Source organism: Artemia franciscana, unplaced genomic scaffold (genome assembly GCF_032884065.1).
Source record: "Artemia franciscana unplaced genomic scaffold, ASM3288406v1 PGA_scaffold_89, whole genome shotgun sequence".
NCBI classification, from domain to species: Eukaryota; Metazoa; Arthropoda; class Branchiopoda; order Anostraca; family Artemiidae; genus Artemia; species Artemia franciscana.
Genome location: NW_027062717.1, coordinates 720,379 through 740,543, shown reverse-complemented (window position 1 = coordinate 740,543; position 20,165 = coordinate 720,379). Strand labels below are relative to the sequence as shown.

The window sequence follows — 20,165 nt, the reverse complement described above, 5'->3', positions numbered from 1 at the left end:
AAACATTAAACTTAAAAAGTCATATTAATACTATTCACTCAAGATTTCTATTACCCTCTGGTTACATGTCATGCACTCCACAATGTTCTACGTCATACTAAAAGTAGACCATAGAGGACCATACTTTTTTTCTTATCTCTTCCCAAAGACAGGCATGCATACATATCTTTTAACAGTCTTTGAAGCCTTTTAGGTGGAGAAGAACAGAGGCGCCAATTCACAAAGATGTAGGAAGGACAAGAATTTTTCTAATTTTCTTTTAAGAAAATATGAAAAAGTCATTTCTCAAAATCTAGAAAAAAATTTCCATTTTTTATATGCGTATTCACAAAATCTTTAAAACCCTAACCGTAGGGAAGGATTGGAGACAAGAGTTCTCAAAACTTTGCTGAGTCTTAATTTGAATTGTACATCCATTCTTGATAATTTCATTTCTTGCACAAAAGCCTTCTAAGCATTATAAAGTTAGCAAAAACTGGATATTTATAATAGGGCAAGGAAAAGCAAAAGGAGGGTTCCCCTGAAATTGGCCCTCCTCGAAAACATCAAATAATAGCCTAAGATACACTATTTTGTGTTTCCTCCCTTCCTCCTACAAGAAAAAATTAAACTGACCTCGCTTCACCTAATGAGCAGATATACATCGACAACTACGATTTATACTAAACTATGCCTACGATAATTTGCAGCACATCTAATGAGATTGGCATAAAAGTCGGGTTTCATTTTTCGTTTTCTACATTAACTGCCGTTAGTTTTATCAAGGTTGCAGCGGTAGCTAGCAGCCTAGAAAGAAAAGAAAGCAGCCTAGAAAAGAGACTAGAAAGAGTCCCATAGTAAAAACTACAATATCCCATAACGCCTTAAAAAATAGTGTCAGATCAAAACAAGAAGTACACTATTAGAACTGCCTTGTCGAAAACCCCTATATGGGAAACGGACCGTCCTTTGGCTTGGACAACAAGAAAAAGAAGTTTGACAAGAAAACAAGAAAAAACAGGTTTGAAAAACAAGAAAAGTGGCTGCAACCATGATATTCTGCATCGAAGGCATCTTTTTCTTTTCCTTTTTTTCCCCGCAGTTAGCGGGGGGACTGGAACATCATAGAGCGGTTTAATGGATAATTTTTATTATACAAGACAAAGGTTACAAAAACCAGAAAAGCACTAAACTGATTAGAAGCATCATAAGTGAACATGGTAAATAACTTTCTCAAGATACTCATCCCTTAAAGCTGTTTGAGTTCCATCGTTTATTATTACGAAGGCAATCGACCTGATTCCTAAATAGTGCTTAGAAGCAATATAACTTTTCAGACCTTCTTTCTTATATATTTTAAAGAAAGTTGAAGATCCCGGTAAATAAAAAGGATTAAGGCGATTTGTGCACCCAAGGCACCTACGAAGGAATAATATTATTACGAAGACAATCGACCTGACTCTAATCAACCAATCACTAGCAAATTAATAATTCAAAAAACTTTTTTGATGATTATAGAAAGCATTATACGCAGCAGATTCCTTTAAAATGTGCTATTTTGATTTCCTAGCAATAATAGCTAAAGAAATCAAAATCAAGGAGGTACACTCGTGCCTCTTTAAAGAGGCGAACCACGACAATGTTAAGCGATCTTCGGTTCCAGTGGTTGCAGAGGGATGGGGAGGGATGCATTTCGTAGCCCGAGCTCCAACTAAGAAACCTGCCAAATTTCATCCCCCTCCGACTTTTCCTTCATGGGGAAAATCTGGCCAAAAGTTTCGACCCCCCAACCCCAGCCCCCCTTTAACGTTGTCCGATCGGGCCAAAATTCACAAGTTAAGGTCCCCTAGGGCCCAGGAGCTTATCCGCGAAATTTCAGCTCGATCCGATAACTCCTTCCCTGTTTTCCGGAAACCACGCATAGCCACTTATTGTTCATGTTCTCCTTGTTTTTTTTCTGCCACGCCTACAGGTCACAGCCGACATCGGATCTGGGTGTATGAAGACTCATTCGACGCGGAATTCTCCGAGTAATTGCCCTGGAAAGTTTCGTCAGAAAATCTTAACCCCCCGATTTTCTAACTTAGAAAAACCCATTTCCCCATTGAAGGTAAAATTTTCTCTTGTAATAACATCACTTGTTTGAAAAATTCTTACACTAACAGCAGCTTGGCGCAGCGGAAGCGTGCTGGGCCCATAACCCAGAGGTCGGTGGATCGAAACCGCTAGGTGCTAAATTTGTAAAATTAGGTAATTTTGTCAGTTTGAATTCATTGATACAGAAAGGGAGAAAACAAACATGGAAACATGTGATCAGAATTACATACTGGAATGTTCACAAGAATTTATACTGAAGCGGGGGTAAGGCTTGATGGAAACAAGTTAAAAGAACCATTTAAATTGATTTCCTAATTGAAGCCGTTGGTGAAATTTTCTATTGTAATAACTTGTTTGATAACAAGCATAACAGCAGCTTGGCGCAGCGGAAGCGCGCTTGGCCCATAAACCGGAGGCGGGTGGGTAAAAACCACTAGCTGCTAAATTTTTAATTAAGCTGCTAAACTATTAAAATTATCAAAATTAGATAATTTTGTCAGTTTGAATTTATTGATACAGAAAGCGAGAAAATAAACATGGAAAATTATTATTAAATTACATCCACCATCGATTGTAGAAAAACGTACAGAAATAATATGAAAAAAACTTGGTTTCCTTAAAGAGTTAAAGAGGCTGCGTCCCAAAGTCGAACCTTAAAACGTACAGGAATTAGGAGAGGCAGTTGGGGGGCTGCCGCCCCCCGAACCCCCCGCTTTTAAAGACTCTTTTGTACAGGTTTTTTGTTGTGGGGGGCTACCACCTCCCTAACCCCCCGCTCTCGGCTTCGGAAAGGCCCTCTTTTAATTAACAAAAAATTGAAATGAATGAATAATGGAATAACTTCGAAAAATGGTAAACACAAGAGGACAGGAGAACCATTGCGCCGAAACTAGTAATTAGTAACAATGAAGTTGACCACTCCATTTACATTTTAGCATAATTATTGAAACTGTTTCCCAGACACAGAGCACACAAGCTAAGAGCTGGGGGCGGGGGTAGGGTAGCAAACAAAAACATGTTTTGTATTCTTTGTTAATTAAAAGAGGACCTTACCGAAGCCAAGAGCGGGGGGTTAGGGGGCGGCAGCCCCCCACAACAAAAAACCTGTACAAAAGAGTCTTTAAAAGCGGGGGTTTGGGGGGCGGCAGCCCCCCAACTGCCTCTCCTAATTCCTGTACGTTTTAAGGTTCGACTTTGGGACGCAGCCTCTTTAACTCTTTAAGAAAACGAAGTTTATTTCATATTATCTTAATTAGTAATGAACAATGACTTTATTGAATTTTTGTCACTACCTGAAGACGGGGTTTACGTCATTTAAAAATGTACAGTAGTATACTTGAACTATCAAAACAAACTATTACAATGTAGACTATCAGAGCGCTGCAATTGGAACACAAAGCTGGGACATTAGAATGCTGTCTATATTTTCACTAAAAGCTATTCACCGTAAAACCTGTCTTTCGGGTCAGACCTTCGTTAGGACTTCATTATTAAATTTTAGAACAGGCAAAATGTACTTTTTAAGAAATTTAGTTTAAATATACTTAAAACGAAAGGCACAGCTGACACATTTATAAATTTATAGGAATGGAATCAAAGATTTTATTTCATTTGAAACTGTGGTTGGCAGATTGAGACGAACTAGGAAAATCTTTCGTACTTTATGAAATAGTTTCAAACAATATATCTTACTCTTATTTGGGGGCCTATATACACATAGGTCTAGATAGAAAAATTGTTTAATATTAATATATTGCTTTACTATTTTAGATGTAGCTTGAGATATCTTTATAAAATAGAAAACTGTATTGAACAATTTAAGGGCTGGAGAAACGTAGCCTTTTCTTGCAATGTTTTAAGAACAAAATGGTTTTTGAAACAATTTAAAAGAAATATGGTACGCGCTTTGAAATGGGTAAGATATTATATCTGTTAAATAAAAATGTTCATGAACAAAATGGCACAAAAAACTGAAAATGAAAAAAGAATTAAAACCAGCATCCCTTCAAAAAAAGAGAAAGCTATTTTCTAACTACTTCTTTAAATCTAAATGCAAATGCAAATTTCTAAACAACAAATTTAATTTCCATGTCGTACTGAATAAGAGTTGTACTATGCTTAGCAATAAGTCTCTTTATATTTCATTTAACCTGCAAATCAGTCAACAAAAAAGAGGGAATTGTTACCTCATTTAGGAAGTGATCGAACAATTTATTTTTTAAATTCAGCTTCCAATTTTCTATGGCTGATAAATATGGAAAAAATAAAGATAAAGCTTGAAAACACCTTCTTAGAGTATAGCTTTATTTAGGGTACGAATTTATTCCTGGAAGTTCCACTTCCCTAACTCAACTTACGTCAACTTCCCTAGCTTCACTTTATCCTCACAAAAAGAAAAAAAAAGGCGAGGAGAACTTAAGGGCTGAGCAGACGTAATAGTTGATGTTTAAAGAGTGTAAAAGTTCATGCTATAGGCTGGTATTTTCGCAGGTAAAAATAAAATCGGATTCTACATGAAATCGGTTAAGCTTCAATATGTAAAGTAAGCATTTCGGCATTAAATCAATCTCTCAATCATGAATAAGATGGACTACAAGAAAGCCTTAAAGTGAGCCTATTGTAAACTAATTATATTATAAAATATTATTATATTTTATTATAATATCATGATAAATATTATGTTTCAAAAATTCAAAAGGCGATATTAAATGAGATTGGACGAGCCTCAATACGTAAAGTAAGCATTTCAGCATTAAATACACCTTTAATCATGAACAAGGCAGGCTAAAAAAAAGAAAAAAAAGAATAAAGATAAATTAAAATGAGCCTACTGAAAACAATTATATGTTATAGTTATATTATGAAATTATAATATATTATTATTATAATATTTTATTATTATTATCAAATATTAAAAAATATTATATAAAAAATATTATAGTGTTAATAAAAAATATAAGTATTGTAAAATATTATAATAAAATATAACAAAATAATATTAAAATGGATAAGAATTCAAAATTCGAAAGGCAGTTGCAAAATACCAATGCATTAAATAGCTATAAAACCCCTAATTGACCCGCCTAAAGTAACCAGTAAGAGCAACTTTTCATTATCTTAGGAAAGAAAGGAAACACTATCCAAATGCGTAAAACCTTAATAATTTTGGCGACTATGTAAAAAATTTCAATCTGAAGGGCTCCAAAACAAGCCCTTCAGGTTCGATCCCTTCTAAAGCGGCTCTTTTATGCCAAACGCTCTTATTCGACAGGTTTTCCCTTCCTTGAAAAACAGTTACAAACCTTCTTCAATTGTTCCACACATTACTAAGTTCACAAGATCTAGGGTAGATTAGGATGCAGGGAGGGGGTGTATTTTTGAGCGAAATTCATGAATCACATTACTGGTAGAAAGAACTCAAAAGCAAATGTTATTTAGATATATCCCCTTTGTAACAAAATAGTGATTGTAAATTCCTATCTACTTACGTTTGAATAACTTTTAATAGTCGGGAACATTTTCTGACACTATATCGTTTATAGATGGCTCTGGTGTTCTCGGGGCAGTAGGAGTTTTGTCTCCAGAATCTTTAAAATTCGGTGGTTCAGAATTGCTTTCTTCTCCATGAAAAAAGCCATACCTACAAGAAGAAACCATTAACATTAGGAAATCTGGATCAATCACCACCAACAGTAAAAACTTTAACGACATACGACACGCTCAAAGGATATAGATTATTTGAACATAAAAGAAAAGGGACTCTCTAAAAACGAAGAAAGGCTTTTTTTGGTAGTCAGTTTCCAATTTATCGCCGCAATGGGAAAGCATTGAGTTACTTTTTGCTAATCGACACAATGAGTGTTTTGCACTCAAAGCCTTCAGACCGAGACACCTATACAATATTCGCGGAAGGATTGGCAAAATCGTTTATGAACAGTGGCTAGAAGAAGAAACACTGAAAGTAAAGAAATAATGAATTGATGTTTAGCGTGCCGGCAAAAGGAGTTACATTAATGATTTACAGTATTTCATCATTCTTGACAGAAAAGAACGGAAAACAAGGTGAAAGAAAAATAGATCTAGCAAAAATGGAAGACGAAATGATAAAACTCTATCAAATAAGACAGTCAGTGATTGGGGCTTAGTTTAATGTCAGTAAAATTATATCAGAGAATTATCTATAAAGACATAAAAAACGGTGAAACAAAAGAGTGTGTGCAACGAAGGGGCTGGAGTTCAACTCCTCGAAACAAACATCCCCATTTCTTCTTAAATATCCTCATCACCCATTTAATATGGTTTGTCCAAATATATTCCTTTAAGTCAAGGATAATTAGTGATTAAAAGCCACCCCTTCCGAATTTACCAAACGGATCTTTAACTGAAAGGTAGAAATTTTGGGCAAATATTCTTAGAATTAAAAAAAGTCAAATACGAAAAACACACTAGATCCATGAGTAAAGAACATGGACTATACAAATCATACTGATTAAACAAATCTTTTCTAACATAATTTTGATTGGGAAAAGACCCCAAAATAAAAATTGATATATTAATCATACTTTCGCTTTTAGAGGGTACCTAGGGACTCATCTCTCCTACTCCCACCATTCCCCCCAAAAATGAGGAGAAAATTCCAGTTCTTTTTCCAATATTTTAACGTACTTTTTGATTACATATATATTCAAAAGAAAAGGCAAAAGCACTCAACTCCTCCCCTTGATATCAATCGACACCTTTTTAAGATAGACTATAAGAAACATAACAGCTCATACAATCAAGAATGAAATACTTGGATAAACGAGGGCAAATTCACAAGTTTTCAGGACTGAGGATATTCATGCCGTGTCGACTGATTAAGTATATTTGTCAATATTCTATTTATATTTCTCAATTTTATTGTCTATTTATATTTCTCAATTTTATTGTCTATTTATATTATATTTATCAATTTTATTGTCTATTTATATTATATTTGTCAATATTCTTTCAATAGCATCACTCAATAAGAAAGAGATTTACCGTTCAACAAGAAATGAAGAAGGCCAGGAAAAAAAAATAAATAAACAAAAATTTAAAATTAGAAAAAGAAAAAAATTAAAACAAGAGCTAAGAGCTCATATGGCACTTGTGACGAGGCGAGAAGAGCTAAGAGCCAAAAGATCATATGGTATGAGCTCTAACAAAATTCTATGAATCAATACATTGATTTAAAAAGGAAAATAAGAGGCTTAATACCGGTCAGGATTTAAAATAAGAGCTCTGAGTCACGATGTCCTTCTAAATATCAAAATTCATTAAGATCCGATCACCCACTCGTAAGTTATAAATACCTAATTTTTTCTAATTTTTTCTCTCCCTTTAGCCCCCCAGAGGGTCGAATCTGGGAAAACGACTTTATCAAGTCAAATTGTGCAGCTCCCTGACACGCCTACCAATTTTCATCGTCCTAGCGCGTCCAGAAGCACCAAACTCGCCAATTCACTGAACCCCTCCCCCCAACTCCCCCAAAGAGAGCGAATCCAGTACGATTCTGTCAATCACGTATCAAGGACATTTGTTTATTCTATCCACCAAGCTTCATCCCAATTCCTCCACTCCATGTGTTTTTCCAATATTTCCCCCTCCAACTCCCCCCATTGTCAAAAGATCTGGTCGGGATTTAAAATAAGAGCTCTGAGACATGAATTCCTTCTAAAAATCAAATTTCATTAAAATCCGATCATCTATTCGTAAGATAAAAATACCCCAATTTTCACGTTTTCCAAGAATTCCGATTTCCCCCTCCAACTCCCCCCAGTGTCACAGAATCTGGTCGGAATTTAAAATTAGAACTTTAAAGCACAAGATTCTTCTAAATATCAAATTTCATTATGATCTGGTCACCCTTTCGTAAGTTACAAATAACTCAATTTCCAAAATTACCCCCCCCCCCCCCAATTCCACCAAAGAGAGCAGATCCGGTTATGTCAGTCACGTATCTTAGACAAGTTTCTATTCTTCCCATCCAGTTTCATCCTGATCTCACCGCTTTAAGTATTTTCTAAGGTTTCCGGTCCCCCCAACTGCCCCCTTCCAATTACGCTTGATCCGGTTGAGATTTAAAATAAGAGATCTGAGTTACGAGATCCTTCTAAATATGAAGTTTCATGAAGATCCGATCGCTCCTTCGTAAGTTAAAAATACGTCATTTTTTCTTATTTTTCAGAATTAACCCCCCCTCCAATAGAGCAGATCCGCTCGAATTATGTAAATCACGTATGTAAGACTTTTGCTTATTTTTACCACCAAGTTTCATCCCGATCCCTCCAATCTAAGTGTTTTCCATGATTTTAGGTTCCCCCACCCCAAACTTCCCCCAATGTCACCAGATCCGGTCAGGATTTAAAATAAGAGCTTTGAGACACGATATCCTTCTAAATATCAAATTTCATTGAGATCCGATCACCCATTCGTAAGCTAAAAATACCTCATTTTTTCTTATTTTTCATAATTAACCCCTCCCCCAACTACCCCAAAGAGAGCGGATCCGTTCCAGTTATGTCAATCATGTATCTAGGACTCGTGATTATTTTTCCCACCAAGTTTCATCCCGATCCCTCCACTCTAAGTGTTTTCCAAGTTTTAGGTTTCCCCCTCCCAACTCCCCTCCAATGTCACCAGATCCGGTCGGGTTTAAAATAAGAGCTCTGAGTCACGATATACTTCTAAATATCAAATTTCATTGAGATCCGATCACCCGTTCGTAAGTTAAAAATACCTCATTTTTTCTAATTTTTCAGAAATAACCCCCCCCCCCCAACTACCCCAAAGAGAGCGAATCCGTTCCTTTTATGTCAATCATCTATCTAGGACTTGTGTTTATTTTTCCCACCAAGTTTCATCCCGATCCCTCCACTCTAAGTGTTTTCCAAGTTTCAGGTTTCCCCCTCCCAACCCCCCCCCCCCCAATGTCACCAGATCCGGTCGGGTTTAAAATAAGAGCTCTGAGCTACGATATCCTTCTAAATATCAAATTTCATTGAGATCCGATCACCCGTTCGTAAGTTAAAGATACCTCATTTTTCTAATTTTTCAGAATTACCCCCCCCCCCCCAACTACCCCAAAGAGAGCGGATCCGTTCCAATTATGTCAATCATGTATCTGGGATTTGTGCTTATTTTTCCCATCAAGTTTCATCCCGATCCCTCCACTCTAAGTTTTTTTCCAAGATTTTAGGTTTCCCCCCTCCAACTCCTCCCAATGTCATCAGATCCGGTCGGGATTTAAAATAAGAGCTCTGGGACACAATATCATTCCAAACATCAAATTTCATTAAGATCCCATCACCCGCTCATAAGTTAAAAATACTTCATTTTTTCTATTTTTTCCGAATTAACCGACCCCCTACTCTCCCCCCCCCAGATGGTCAAATCGGGAAAACGACTATTTCTAATTTAATCTGGTCCACTCCCTGATACGCTTGCCGAATTTCATCGTCCTAGCTTACCTGGAAGTGCCTAAAGTAGCAAAACCGGACAGACAGACAGACCGACAGAATTTGCAATTGCTATATGTCACTTGGTTAATACCAGGTGCCATAAAAATGAAACGAAAAAAATTTTAAAACCAAACGAGAATCATTTTCATGGGTCATTCACACATTGAGAAAATCCAAACAGAAATCGGTCCGCATCCTTTTGAACGATGGCGCAGAAATCGTTACGTTTTAAGGCAATGTTTTCAAATCAGCGTGACCCTCCTCTAAAAGCTGTTGGGCAATAGAAAGCAATATGACACCATTTTTCCTGGTTTTCTTATAGCCTAGGTGACCAGTATCATAGAAGGGTAGACTTGAACCAATGTTATAAGATTATGAAGTGAATTTCCATGGATTTATTCTCCTTGGATTTAGTCATCGTCGCCAACTTTTCCAATTTAATGCAAGGTTTAATGATGACAGGTTAGGTTAGAATAGATTAGGTTGGGTTAGGTGTGGTTAAGTTGGGTTACGTTAGCATAGGTTTTTAACCCATTTCTGATATTTAGAACCAAATTTATCCTAACCTAGCTTAAACAAACATAAAATAACCTAACTTTAACTTTTACCATCATATCTTGCATAAGACTGAAAAGTTAACTCGCAAAGGTAATTGAACCCCAGCAGAGAAAAAGGAATTTCGAATATTCACCGGTGTATGTCGACATTAACTAGATTTCGGACACTCATGGTAAGATATATATGAATGAATGGATGAATGTATTTTATAACCCATCAATAACACAAAGACATGGCGATGGAGTATCAAAAAGAAGAAAAAAGAAAAAGAAAGACACCTTCGAAAATAGGAACAAATATATAAAAAATAAAAAACACGAATAAACTAGACTTTTCAAAAAAGTAAACCACTGTAGTAAGGAGCGACCTGGCTCAATAGTAACCGAAACTCTAAAAAATGGAATTTTGATACCAATAGTTATATCAAAAGAATCGCATTTTAATGCTGATTTCAAATAGATAAGTTTCATCAAGATTAGTCTCACCAATCCGTGGCCCCCTCCCACGCTCATTTTTTCCCAAAAGTCACTGGATAAAAATTCTGAGTTAGCCATTTTATTCAAATAGTCGAAAAGCCGAATAACCGTGTCTTTGGGGACGACTTACTCCCCCGTAGTCCCCGTGGGAGGGGCTGCAAGTTACAAACTTTGACCTGTGTTTACATATAGTAATGGTTACTGGGAAGTGTACAGACGTTTTCAGGGGGATTTTTTGATTTAGTGGGGAGAGTTGAGGGGGGGGGTTAAGTGAGAAGATATTTCAATGGAGGAACTTCTCTGGGGGAAGAGAATTTCAATGAAGTGGGCGCAGCATTATTTGAAAAAACAATGGAAAAATAAATATGAAAAGTTTTTTCTACTAAAAATAAGGACCAGCACTAAAATTAAAACGAACAAAAAATTTTACGCATATGAGGGGTTTACCTCCTCGTAATACCTTACTCTTGACGCTAAAGTATTTTTAGTAATTTCAACTATTTATTCTACGGCCTTTGTCATTCAGAGGTCATTCTTAAGGAATTAGGACAAAATTTAAGCTTTGGTGTAAAGAGCGAGGTATCGACGAGGGGTGAACCCCCTAATATACGCAATAAAAACATACGAATATAGAAGTTCGTAAGTTAATTCGTAAGTTACGTCTATTTTTTATCAATGAAAACGTTCGTAAAAAATTAAAAGTTCTAGTTGCCTTTTTAAGTAATCAAAAAATTGGATGGCAACTAGGCCTCCTCCCTAGCTCCTTTTTTCTCAAAATCTTCCGATTAATTGCAATTAATTAATATACAAATTTCGTTTTAACTATTTATGTGCGGAGAGCCAAGATCAAAACATGCATTAATTCAAAAACGTCCAGAAATTAAATAAAAAAAAAACAAGTTTTTTTAAATGAAAGTGTATGAAAGGGGCTTTTCCTTCTCAACGCCCTGCTCTTTACGCTAAAGTTTCTTACTGTTTTAAAAAGTAGAGTTAAGAGAAAGAGAAGAGAGAGTCAGTTTGTTGCTGTTTTAAAAAGTAGAGTTAAGAGAAAGAGTCAAATTTTAGCGTAAAGAGCGAGGCGTTGAGGAGGAAAAGCCCCTTTCATATACGGAGTAATTTCTGTTCGTTTTAGGTTCTTATGTTGCTCCTTACTTTCATTTAAAAAAACTTGTTTTTTTTTATTTAATCCTATTTAAGCTTAGTCACATTTTCAAGGTTCCATTCTTTTCCTAAATTGCTCTTTACCTTTATAGGCCTGAAGAAAAAATAAAATCATTTTAGTGTAAATGATTCCACTACATAGACCACCGTCACTTTCCAACGAAAAGAAAGTCGATCCAGATTTCAATCTATTGCAAAATTAAAAAATTTGTATTTACCTCTTTGCTGCAAAGCCATCAATATATTTTTATTTTTTACGATTGAACCTTAATGTACTAAGGACATCTAAATAAAGGTTGGACCCACCTTTGCCCTTTGGATGCATCTTAGGTCTATTCATACCTGAAAACTCAAACTTTCTTTTTGGTTGTTTCAAAATTATAAAAGCTTTAGACCATATTTTCATTAGTGTTACCAAGTTGGACTGTGACAACAAACAATCAAAACTAAATGGTAAAATTTGCCAACATTTTTTGTTCTTAAAAAATTAAACATCAACAATGGGTCGATTCCTAAGGATAACTACATCATAAAAGGAATGTCGAACCTTCTTAAGCTGCTCGGTGACAAATGCTTTTTCGAATTAAAATTACATACCCAATTTTTTCAATTTTAAAATTCGATTTCGATTTTTTTTACAATCCGATTCATTTTCATTGTCCATGGTAATTAAATAGATAAAAGACATTTACTTAAAATTTTCAGGTAGAATATCGTCATCATCGCTTAAATCATCACTTGGGTTGATGTATTGTACTTCAAGATAGGTATGTCCTGCTGGTTGAGTGCAAAGAATTTTTACTGCTTCAGCATGCAGAACCTAGGAAACAAAAAAAAGTGTAGCCAAAAATAATTACAGAAGAAGTCTTATAAAATGAACTTTATTTAAATAAAAAAAATGTACTTTATTAAAAAAAGTATACTTGGTTGAGGTATACACCAACCATGTCATATTGAAATACCAATGAAGCCTATAGTTATTTGGCGCTATTCTTAAGCTACATGTCTTTATCAATAGTCCGCACTTTACCCCCCGCCCCAAATTTTTTTATAGTTACATTCAACTTTTTATAACAATGTCTCAAAAACTGAGATATTCTAAAAAAAAAAATGATGGTAGGGATCATATCCTCTTCAATAGTTATCTGAAAATCCCTCATTAAAAGGATGAAAGATCAACCCTTCCCTCCCCTTCTCCCCACCAAAAAGATCAACTGACCTCTTCCGTATTTGACAATGAACAAATTTTGAGACCTTCGCTCTAGGGTTCTCAAACATATCGAATTCCTTGGTGTCATTATCATGAGAACGTATTCCAAATCTGAGGGTGTTCGCCCTTTTTTGTAAAACTAAGCAATTTCTATTGTAATAATTACTTTCAATTGGTTATATTAAAACTGAATAATTGTCTATATTTCGAACCGAAATAAGTAAAATCTTTTGAGGCACATATTGTCATCATATTTTCTTTATTTTTTTAGATTAAGTATCTACTGACAAGGGCCGCTCTTTGACTTGCTTTGTTTACATACTAATGACACAATAAACTATACATGCAACGAGCATCCGGGGAAGATTGAATGAATGAATGAATGCATTTAATATCCATCAATGCAAAACGAACTAAAACGAATGAATAAAGCAGCGCGAATCAAAAATGAAAGTGAAGAAAAAATGCAACTACAACAGCAAGAACAAAGAAATATGCGGTTAGAAGATAACCGGCAGCGGCACTAGACCCCTAAAGTCCAAACCGGCGGTGTTGATCTCTGTTTCATGGCCCTTCAGCCAGGAACTGCGATGGGGGGCTGGGGCCAACCATCCTATGTTTTCACACACCCTTCCTGCTTACCTTCCCCATATTTCTCCAGATACCCATTTAGAGCTGGGTCGACTCTGGCTGAGCTTACAGAGTCACGCCACTGACCCCCGTCCCGAACTAAATAACTGGTCACAACTGGAATTGAACCCGTACCCCTTGGACACAGAATTCCCACACCAGCGCGCCAACTACTTAGCCAGGACGGCTTGTTGATTAGTTGATTAGTTATATCGATTAGTTTGCAATAGAATCGCTTCTTAAGAGTTGGTAACTGCCAAGTAACATACCTATTGCTTGTCCATAGTGGTAAATACAGCTAAAAATTTGTAACTTGTAGCACACTGAACGCAATTGCAGGTTAACTATTGCTGTAAAAACACATCAAAACGGGGTAAGGCACAGACAATGTGGGAAAACCATAGCACTGTACACCCTGGCCTCCATCAAGGTCTTTTTTATCAACCGTATCTTAACATGAAAGGTTTGATAATCCTAACTTAATTTTGCAAAATTCAATTCATTCGATCGACAAGAAAAGCTTAATTTTAAGAATTTACCTTCTTTTTGACATAGAACACAAAACACTACAACTTGTCCTAGCTCGCCAAAGCTGAAACTAAAGTTTAACTTAAAGCCTATTTTAATGGCTTCCAGTTTAAGGCTGGGAGGCGTCTTTTACTTAAATTATCTTAAAGCCTATTTTATTGGCTTCCAGTTTAAGGCTGGGAGGCGTCTTTTACTTGGAAACCCTAAAAGGACCATATACAAGAGGCATTTTGGTTTTAGTTAAACAGTGGAGAAAGAAATAAAAAGCGACCAAACAATTCCATTATTTCTAAAATTGATTATTCTAACACAACAATACAACTCGATTGCGGCAATGGTGTTATTTTTCAGTCGTCGCCAATAGTCACTTATTTGGGATTACCTTATGCTGCTTCGAAAAGAGATTTCAAACCAGTCCTGGTTCAGCATGTTCAGATGAAACTACGCAAGGCATTTGGTCTTTTAATTCGTTTTCGGGGTCTTTACCGTCGGGACGTCCTTGGTCGTATATATAGCGCTGTTGCTCTGCCTCACGTATTGTTCCCGTCCCTCCTCTTCCGAAATTTCAGACCTTCTGATCTTTCGCCCATTAAAGTTTCTTATTTTAAATTTTGTAAATTTTTATTTGGTTTCCCCCTTTCTTTTAGTAGCACTGAGATTGTTTTAAAGCTTAATGTGAAGGATCCTGTAGTCTGTATAAAGAAAAAATCTAAAACATTTGAAGATAGGGCGAAAATTAACCTTTTAGGCCACAATTTATTTCCGTTTTTTAGTAACAGTTCTGGCTCTTCATGATTTATAGGCTAATCTATTTAGCAAGTGTTTTTGTATCTTTTTTTTAAGTGTTGGATGAATATTTGATAGGTTTTGATTGTAAGTGTTATCATTTGTATTTTCTTTTTATGATATTGTAGCGTACTCCTCATTTTTTGAGGGAAATAAAGAAAATAAATAAATAAATAAAACACAAAATCAACTGAAATTTTTTTAAAAACAGCATAATATTACAAAGAAAATGTTTCTTTTTTATAGATAAATACCGTTTATTTATTATTTATTATTAGAAATAATTAATAATGGACAATAGCACTTCGAGTCCTGATTGAACTTCGTTGAAGTAAGGATGTTATTGCTGTTATTAAAAAGTTATTAAAAAACATTATTAGTTTTAATTCTCACATTTTAATGTAAGTTTATATATATATATATGTATATATATACATATATATATATATATATATATATATATATATATATATATATATATATATATATATATATATGTATATATGTATATATATAAATATATATATATATATTCATATATATATATATATATATATATATATATATATATATATATATATATATATATATATATATATATATGTATATATATATATATATATATATATATATTCATATATATATATATATATATATATATATATATATATATATATATATATATGTATATATATACATATATATATATATATATATATATATATATATATATATATATATATATATATATATATATATATATATATATATATATATATATATATATATATATATATATATATATATATATATTCAAAAAATCAAATATCCTCATGAGCTGTATGAATTTAACTCCCAACACAAAAATTAAGATAGTAAAATTCTCACTTTACGAAGATCAATGCCGTTCACGCTGACAATAGAATCACCGATATGAAGAGAGCTACATCGACCCGCTGGTGTATCAGGGTACAACTCAGATACCAGAATTGGTACACCATGCTCAGCACCACCCTGAAATAAAAGTATTAGTAGAATCAAGAAGGCCTTACCAAAAATCAACCTATTTTAAACAGAAGCAAGGATTTAATATGATGTAGGACCTCTTCATTCGACAAAAAAAAAAATCATTCAGCCGTTCAGATTATACACTTAGAACACATTTAGGTTTATTAATGTTTGAAAAAGGACAATAAAGACTGTCTTATAAGGATTGAAATTATTTTAAGCCCACTAAAATACGGGTAAGGTATTCAGTAAGGGTTCATTTAGGCGAAAATAAATTTTCCATATACAAGCAAATAAATAAAATAAAAATATTATAAATGTCGAATAAAAAACTGCTGAGTCATCTTAAGATTATGAGAAAGCGTTTGATTCAGCCGATAAGTCCTATCCTTGTATGGTTTTAAATTTTTTAAAAATCTACAGAAAGTGAGGAGCAACATTACAACTTAAAACAAAGGCTATTCCGTATGTAAGGGGGCTACCCCTTCCTCAGCCCTCGCTCTTTACGCTACAGAGCCTTAAAGTTCTTAAAAATCCATATCATTTAAATTATACGGCCCTTATCAATTATCTAGTGTTAAGATCTTAGGGTTAGATTAAGGAAGGGACTGCAACCCTCATATACGACATAATTTCTGTTCGTTTTAAGTTTTAATGTTGCTCCTTACTTTCAGTTGAAAAAACGAGAACCGCGATGGCTAGGTTGTTTTTTTAAGTGTTGAAAAGAGTTTTGAAAATAGGACGGCCAGTCTTAGTTCTATGATTGGAATACAAGAAACTACATTAATGAGAATTGTCAAGCATGCTTCTGATAGAGAGGGCGCTCTGAAATGTCGAGGAGGATATTCCAGAAGAATTGTCTATTAAGTTTAAAATATCTATTTTAATGATGGTATATCAAATAATGATCTCTACCAAAGATGTGCCGGGATCCAACTTTGTAGGGCTAATATGAAAAGAGGTTAAGATCTTTTACGGATGAAGATTGTCAAAAACGTAGTTTTTGGGCCATCCAGCTAAAGCCAAGCGAAAAGAAACTCGTCTTTGAATGCTATGGAAAGCGGTCCAAGAAAATAATTAAAGGAAATATGAACTTCGTTTGATGGTGTGAAGATTGAACCTCTGAACAGAATAATGTGGAGAAGCATTTGCAGCTCTGTTGGCCGTTGTTAGTTCAGTCGTGAGTTGTTAGCAATAGTTATATACAACAAAATTTTCGTCAAACCCTGTCAACTATCATATCATTGATGCACCACACACTAAAGAATCTTACCTTATTTTTCCCTCTCAATTTACCTTTTGACTTATCTTAAATTTTCTACTGACTTCCACACGCACTTTCAGAATAAAAAAAAAGTAAAAACAAAGTGGCATAGTGGTCGAGACATAAGGCTGAATGACCATAGCTTGAACAATTAAAAAAAGTGAAATCACCAACTTATTGCCAACAGTTTACTGTGAAACTCGACAAGAACTAGATAAAAACTTCATCAACTAGATTTCTCACTTACTGTTATTGACATCCCTAGTCCTTCTGTCTCCTGTCTCGTGATCGTCACTGTCCTCACAGGGGCGACCCTTCTTCTCAACTTTTTATCCTCATTGCCATTACTGTCTGCCACCTCAGTTAAAAGCTGATTAGTATTCACCCCGTTATCAACATCCTCAACGATTTGACTTATTCTCTCAACACTGCTGGATCGCGATGTTTCATTTTCGCTTGCATGACGATGCAGACTGAGTTGAGACGCAAAATGACGCCTGTTTCGGCCCTGTGCTTGGCAAGCTTTAACCATGACCTTTTGCCGTTGGACTTGAATCTCCGATTCTATTTCATTCCAAAGTTTCTCTCGGAGGTCTGGACAGACCTCCCGACCAAGTAGCTGCATCTGCTGAATCCTGTAAAAACAAATTCCTATTTTAAACTGGTAAAAGTCCATAAACATAGAGACACACTGATGGGATTCAGAATTAGAGCGTAATTTGTGCTTATTAAAAAAAATGACCATGTATTGTCAGTTTAACTGACATATACTAATATTTATTCCTTAAAATTTTTAGAATTTTTTATTTATGAAAGTAAAAGAAGTGAAAATATTTAAAACGTATTTGGTTTTCAGTAAAGCAAAACTTATGTTCTGGTCTTGAGAAGGCATAGGGGTTATCGGCCCCACGTTGATTTTTGCTCGTTTTGAGATTGACTCAGCTATTTATCGTAATTTTTGTTCATTTGAGTTTTATTTATTTATCGATTGTGATTCGTGGTCGTTTTTACCCTTGTAAGATTATATGACTTTATTTCTGCTCATTCTTCGCTTAATAGATCTCTACTTTTCTTTGAAAAACTTGTTCTATGGAAAAAGTTTTTTAAATTAATTTCTGTTCGTGTTTTATTGACATAATCTTGTCCACGGAAAAAATTATATTTTATATCTTTTCATTTTTTTTTCTATAAGAATCCTCAGTTTGGGTTACTATTTGTATGTTGGAGGAACTTTTTCCACATTTTTTAATCCTGAGACAAACAGTGTTTTTTATAATTAATTTCATAGCTCATAAAGTTGACCTGAAAAACAAAACTTAATATCGTTTCCAAAATATCCTATCTATGCTCTTTGGACATATTTACACTCTTTTTATTTATTTAAATTGCAAGAGCAGAAGTAGTAATAGTAGTAGCCCCAAAAGTTTCAAATTAATACCCCCGGTCGTTCTCAATATATTGCTGGGGTGTCTTATTGGCAACCAAAAACACAACGTCTTCTGTTTTAAAGCATAAAACATTTATTTTTAAAGCATAATGGCCCAACTACACAATTGTGGGGAGTTGAGATAGCCAATATCCCTAAGGACACAGTTGCTGGGCCTTTCTACTATGCTGAACAAAATGGCTGTCTCAAAATTTTGACTGGATGCGTTTGGAAAATGAATGTGCTTGAGAGAAGGGCTGATTGTCCTCCAATCTCTTTTTACTCTTAAAAAGGGCACCAAAACTTTTAATTTTGAATCGAACAAGGTCCTTTAAAAGTTTCAATGATATTTCTAGCTAATGTAGAGTGGTGCTGCATATGATATTGCTGATATGCCCTTTTGAAAACCTGTATGCATACAGTTTTTTCGTTTAATTGAAACTCCTCCTAAAAGTCCCTAAAAGTTTCACCTTAATACCCTTAGTGTCATTAGTTACAGTAACTGTAGTGACAGTATTAAAAGTTTACACATGGTACCTTCTGGCTAGTTCAAAATCCCCTATAGCTTACCCTTGAAAGTCTCACTTAATAATATAAGATGTTCTGCAGATATTGCAGTGTCACCTTTTTGAAAGTTCACATGCTCATAGTTTATTTTAAATTGAGTTCAACACCTTTCTAAATATTCCTTGAAAGCTTCACCTTAATACCCTTAGCTTGCGCAGTAACAATAGTTGTAGCAGCATTTGTAGTAGTATGCGCATAACACCTTTGATTTATTCAACATCCTCTTCAACACGCGCTGAAAGTTTCAGCTTAATATCATCAACCATTCCTGAAGCATTTCTGAAGCGTCCACTTGACAACCTAGGTAAGCATACTGTGTTTCAAATAAGTTCCACACAGTTTTATATATATACGAGATTCTCCTCCTTAATATCCTTAGTTCTAATAGCAGAAGTAGCAGTAAAATCAATTGTAGTTAAAGCTATAGCTACGGGTAATAAATATTTTACTTACTTACTTAGCTCAAAATCCCTAAAAACAATCCCTGTTAGTTTCAACTACACACATCAAACTGTTCCTAAGATATTGCTGTTCCACCTTTTTGACAACCTGTATACAGACGGCATGTTGTGATTCAGTTCCCCTTCCCCCCTAAGATTCCTTGAAAATTTTATTTTCATACGCTTAGGCATAGTTTTAATAGTAGTCACACTAGTAGTATAGTAATAACACTGAATAGCGGTAGTACTACTAGCAGCAGCGTGTTCTCATTTAGTTTGCCTTTGAAGTTTACCTTACCTTTAGTTTACCTTACCTTAGTTTACCTTTTGCCCATCGAAATTCCTTGAAAATTTCACATTCACACCATTAGGCATAGTTATAATAGTAGTCGCAGTAGTAGTATTGATATTACTAGAGATAATATTAATAGTAATAGCAGTAATCCCAGTAGCAGCAGTAGCAATTATTTCTTATTAACCACACGCGTTTTGACCCCTTTTTATCCAGTTTGGTTTTACAGCTGTTTTTACTTTTTCCCCCGTCCCCCTATCCC

At 34.8% G+C, this 20,165-nt stretch overlaps 1 protein-coding gene across 2 annotated transcripts in view; it reads right to left on the bottom strand.

Moving 5' to 3' along the window:
• The window catches only part of LOC136042239 (Golgi-associated PDZ and coiled-coil motif-containing protein-like), a 70,630-nt gene that overhangs the window by 26,754 nt on the left and 23,711 nt on the right, over positions 1 to 20,165 (bottom strand). For both annotated transcript variants that reach the window (XM_065727181.1, XM_065727182.1), the window contains exons 5-8: positions 17,426 to 17,813; positions 15,795 to 15,920; positions 12,445 to 12,572; positions 5,565 to 5,716 (exon numbers count right to left, since the gene is read on the bottom strand). In XM_065727181.1, the coding sequence (XP_065583253.1) occupies positions 5,578 to 5,716; positions 12,445 to 12,572; positions 15,795 to 15,920; positions 17,426 to 17,813 (781 nt within the window). In that variant the 3' untranslated portion in view covers positions 5,565 to 5,577. The remainder of the gene's footprint in view (positions 1 to 5,564; positions 5,717 to 12,444; positions 12,573 to 15,794; positions 15,921 to 17,425; positions 17,814 to 20,165) is intronic.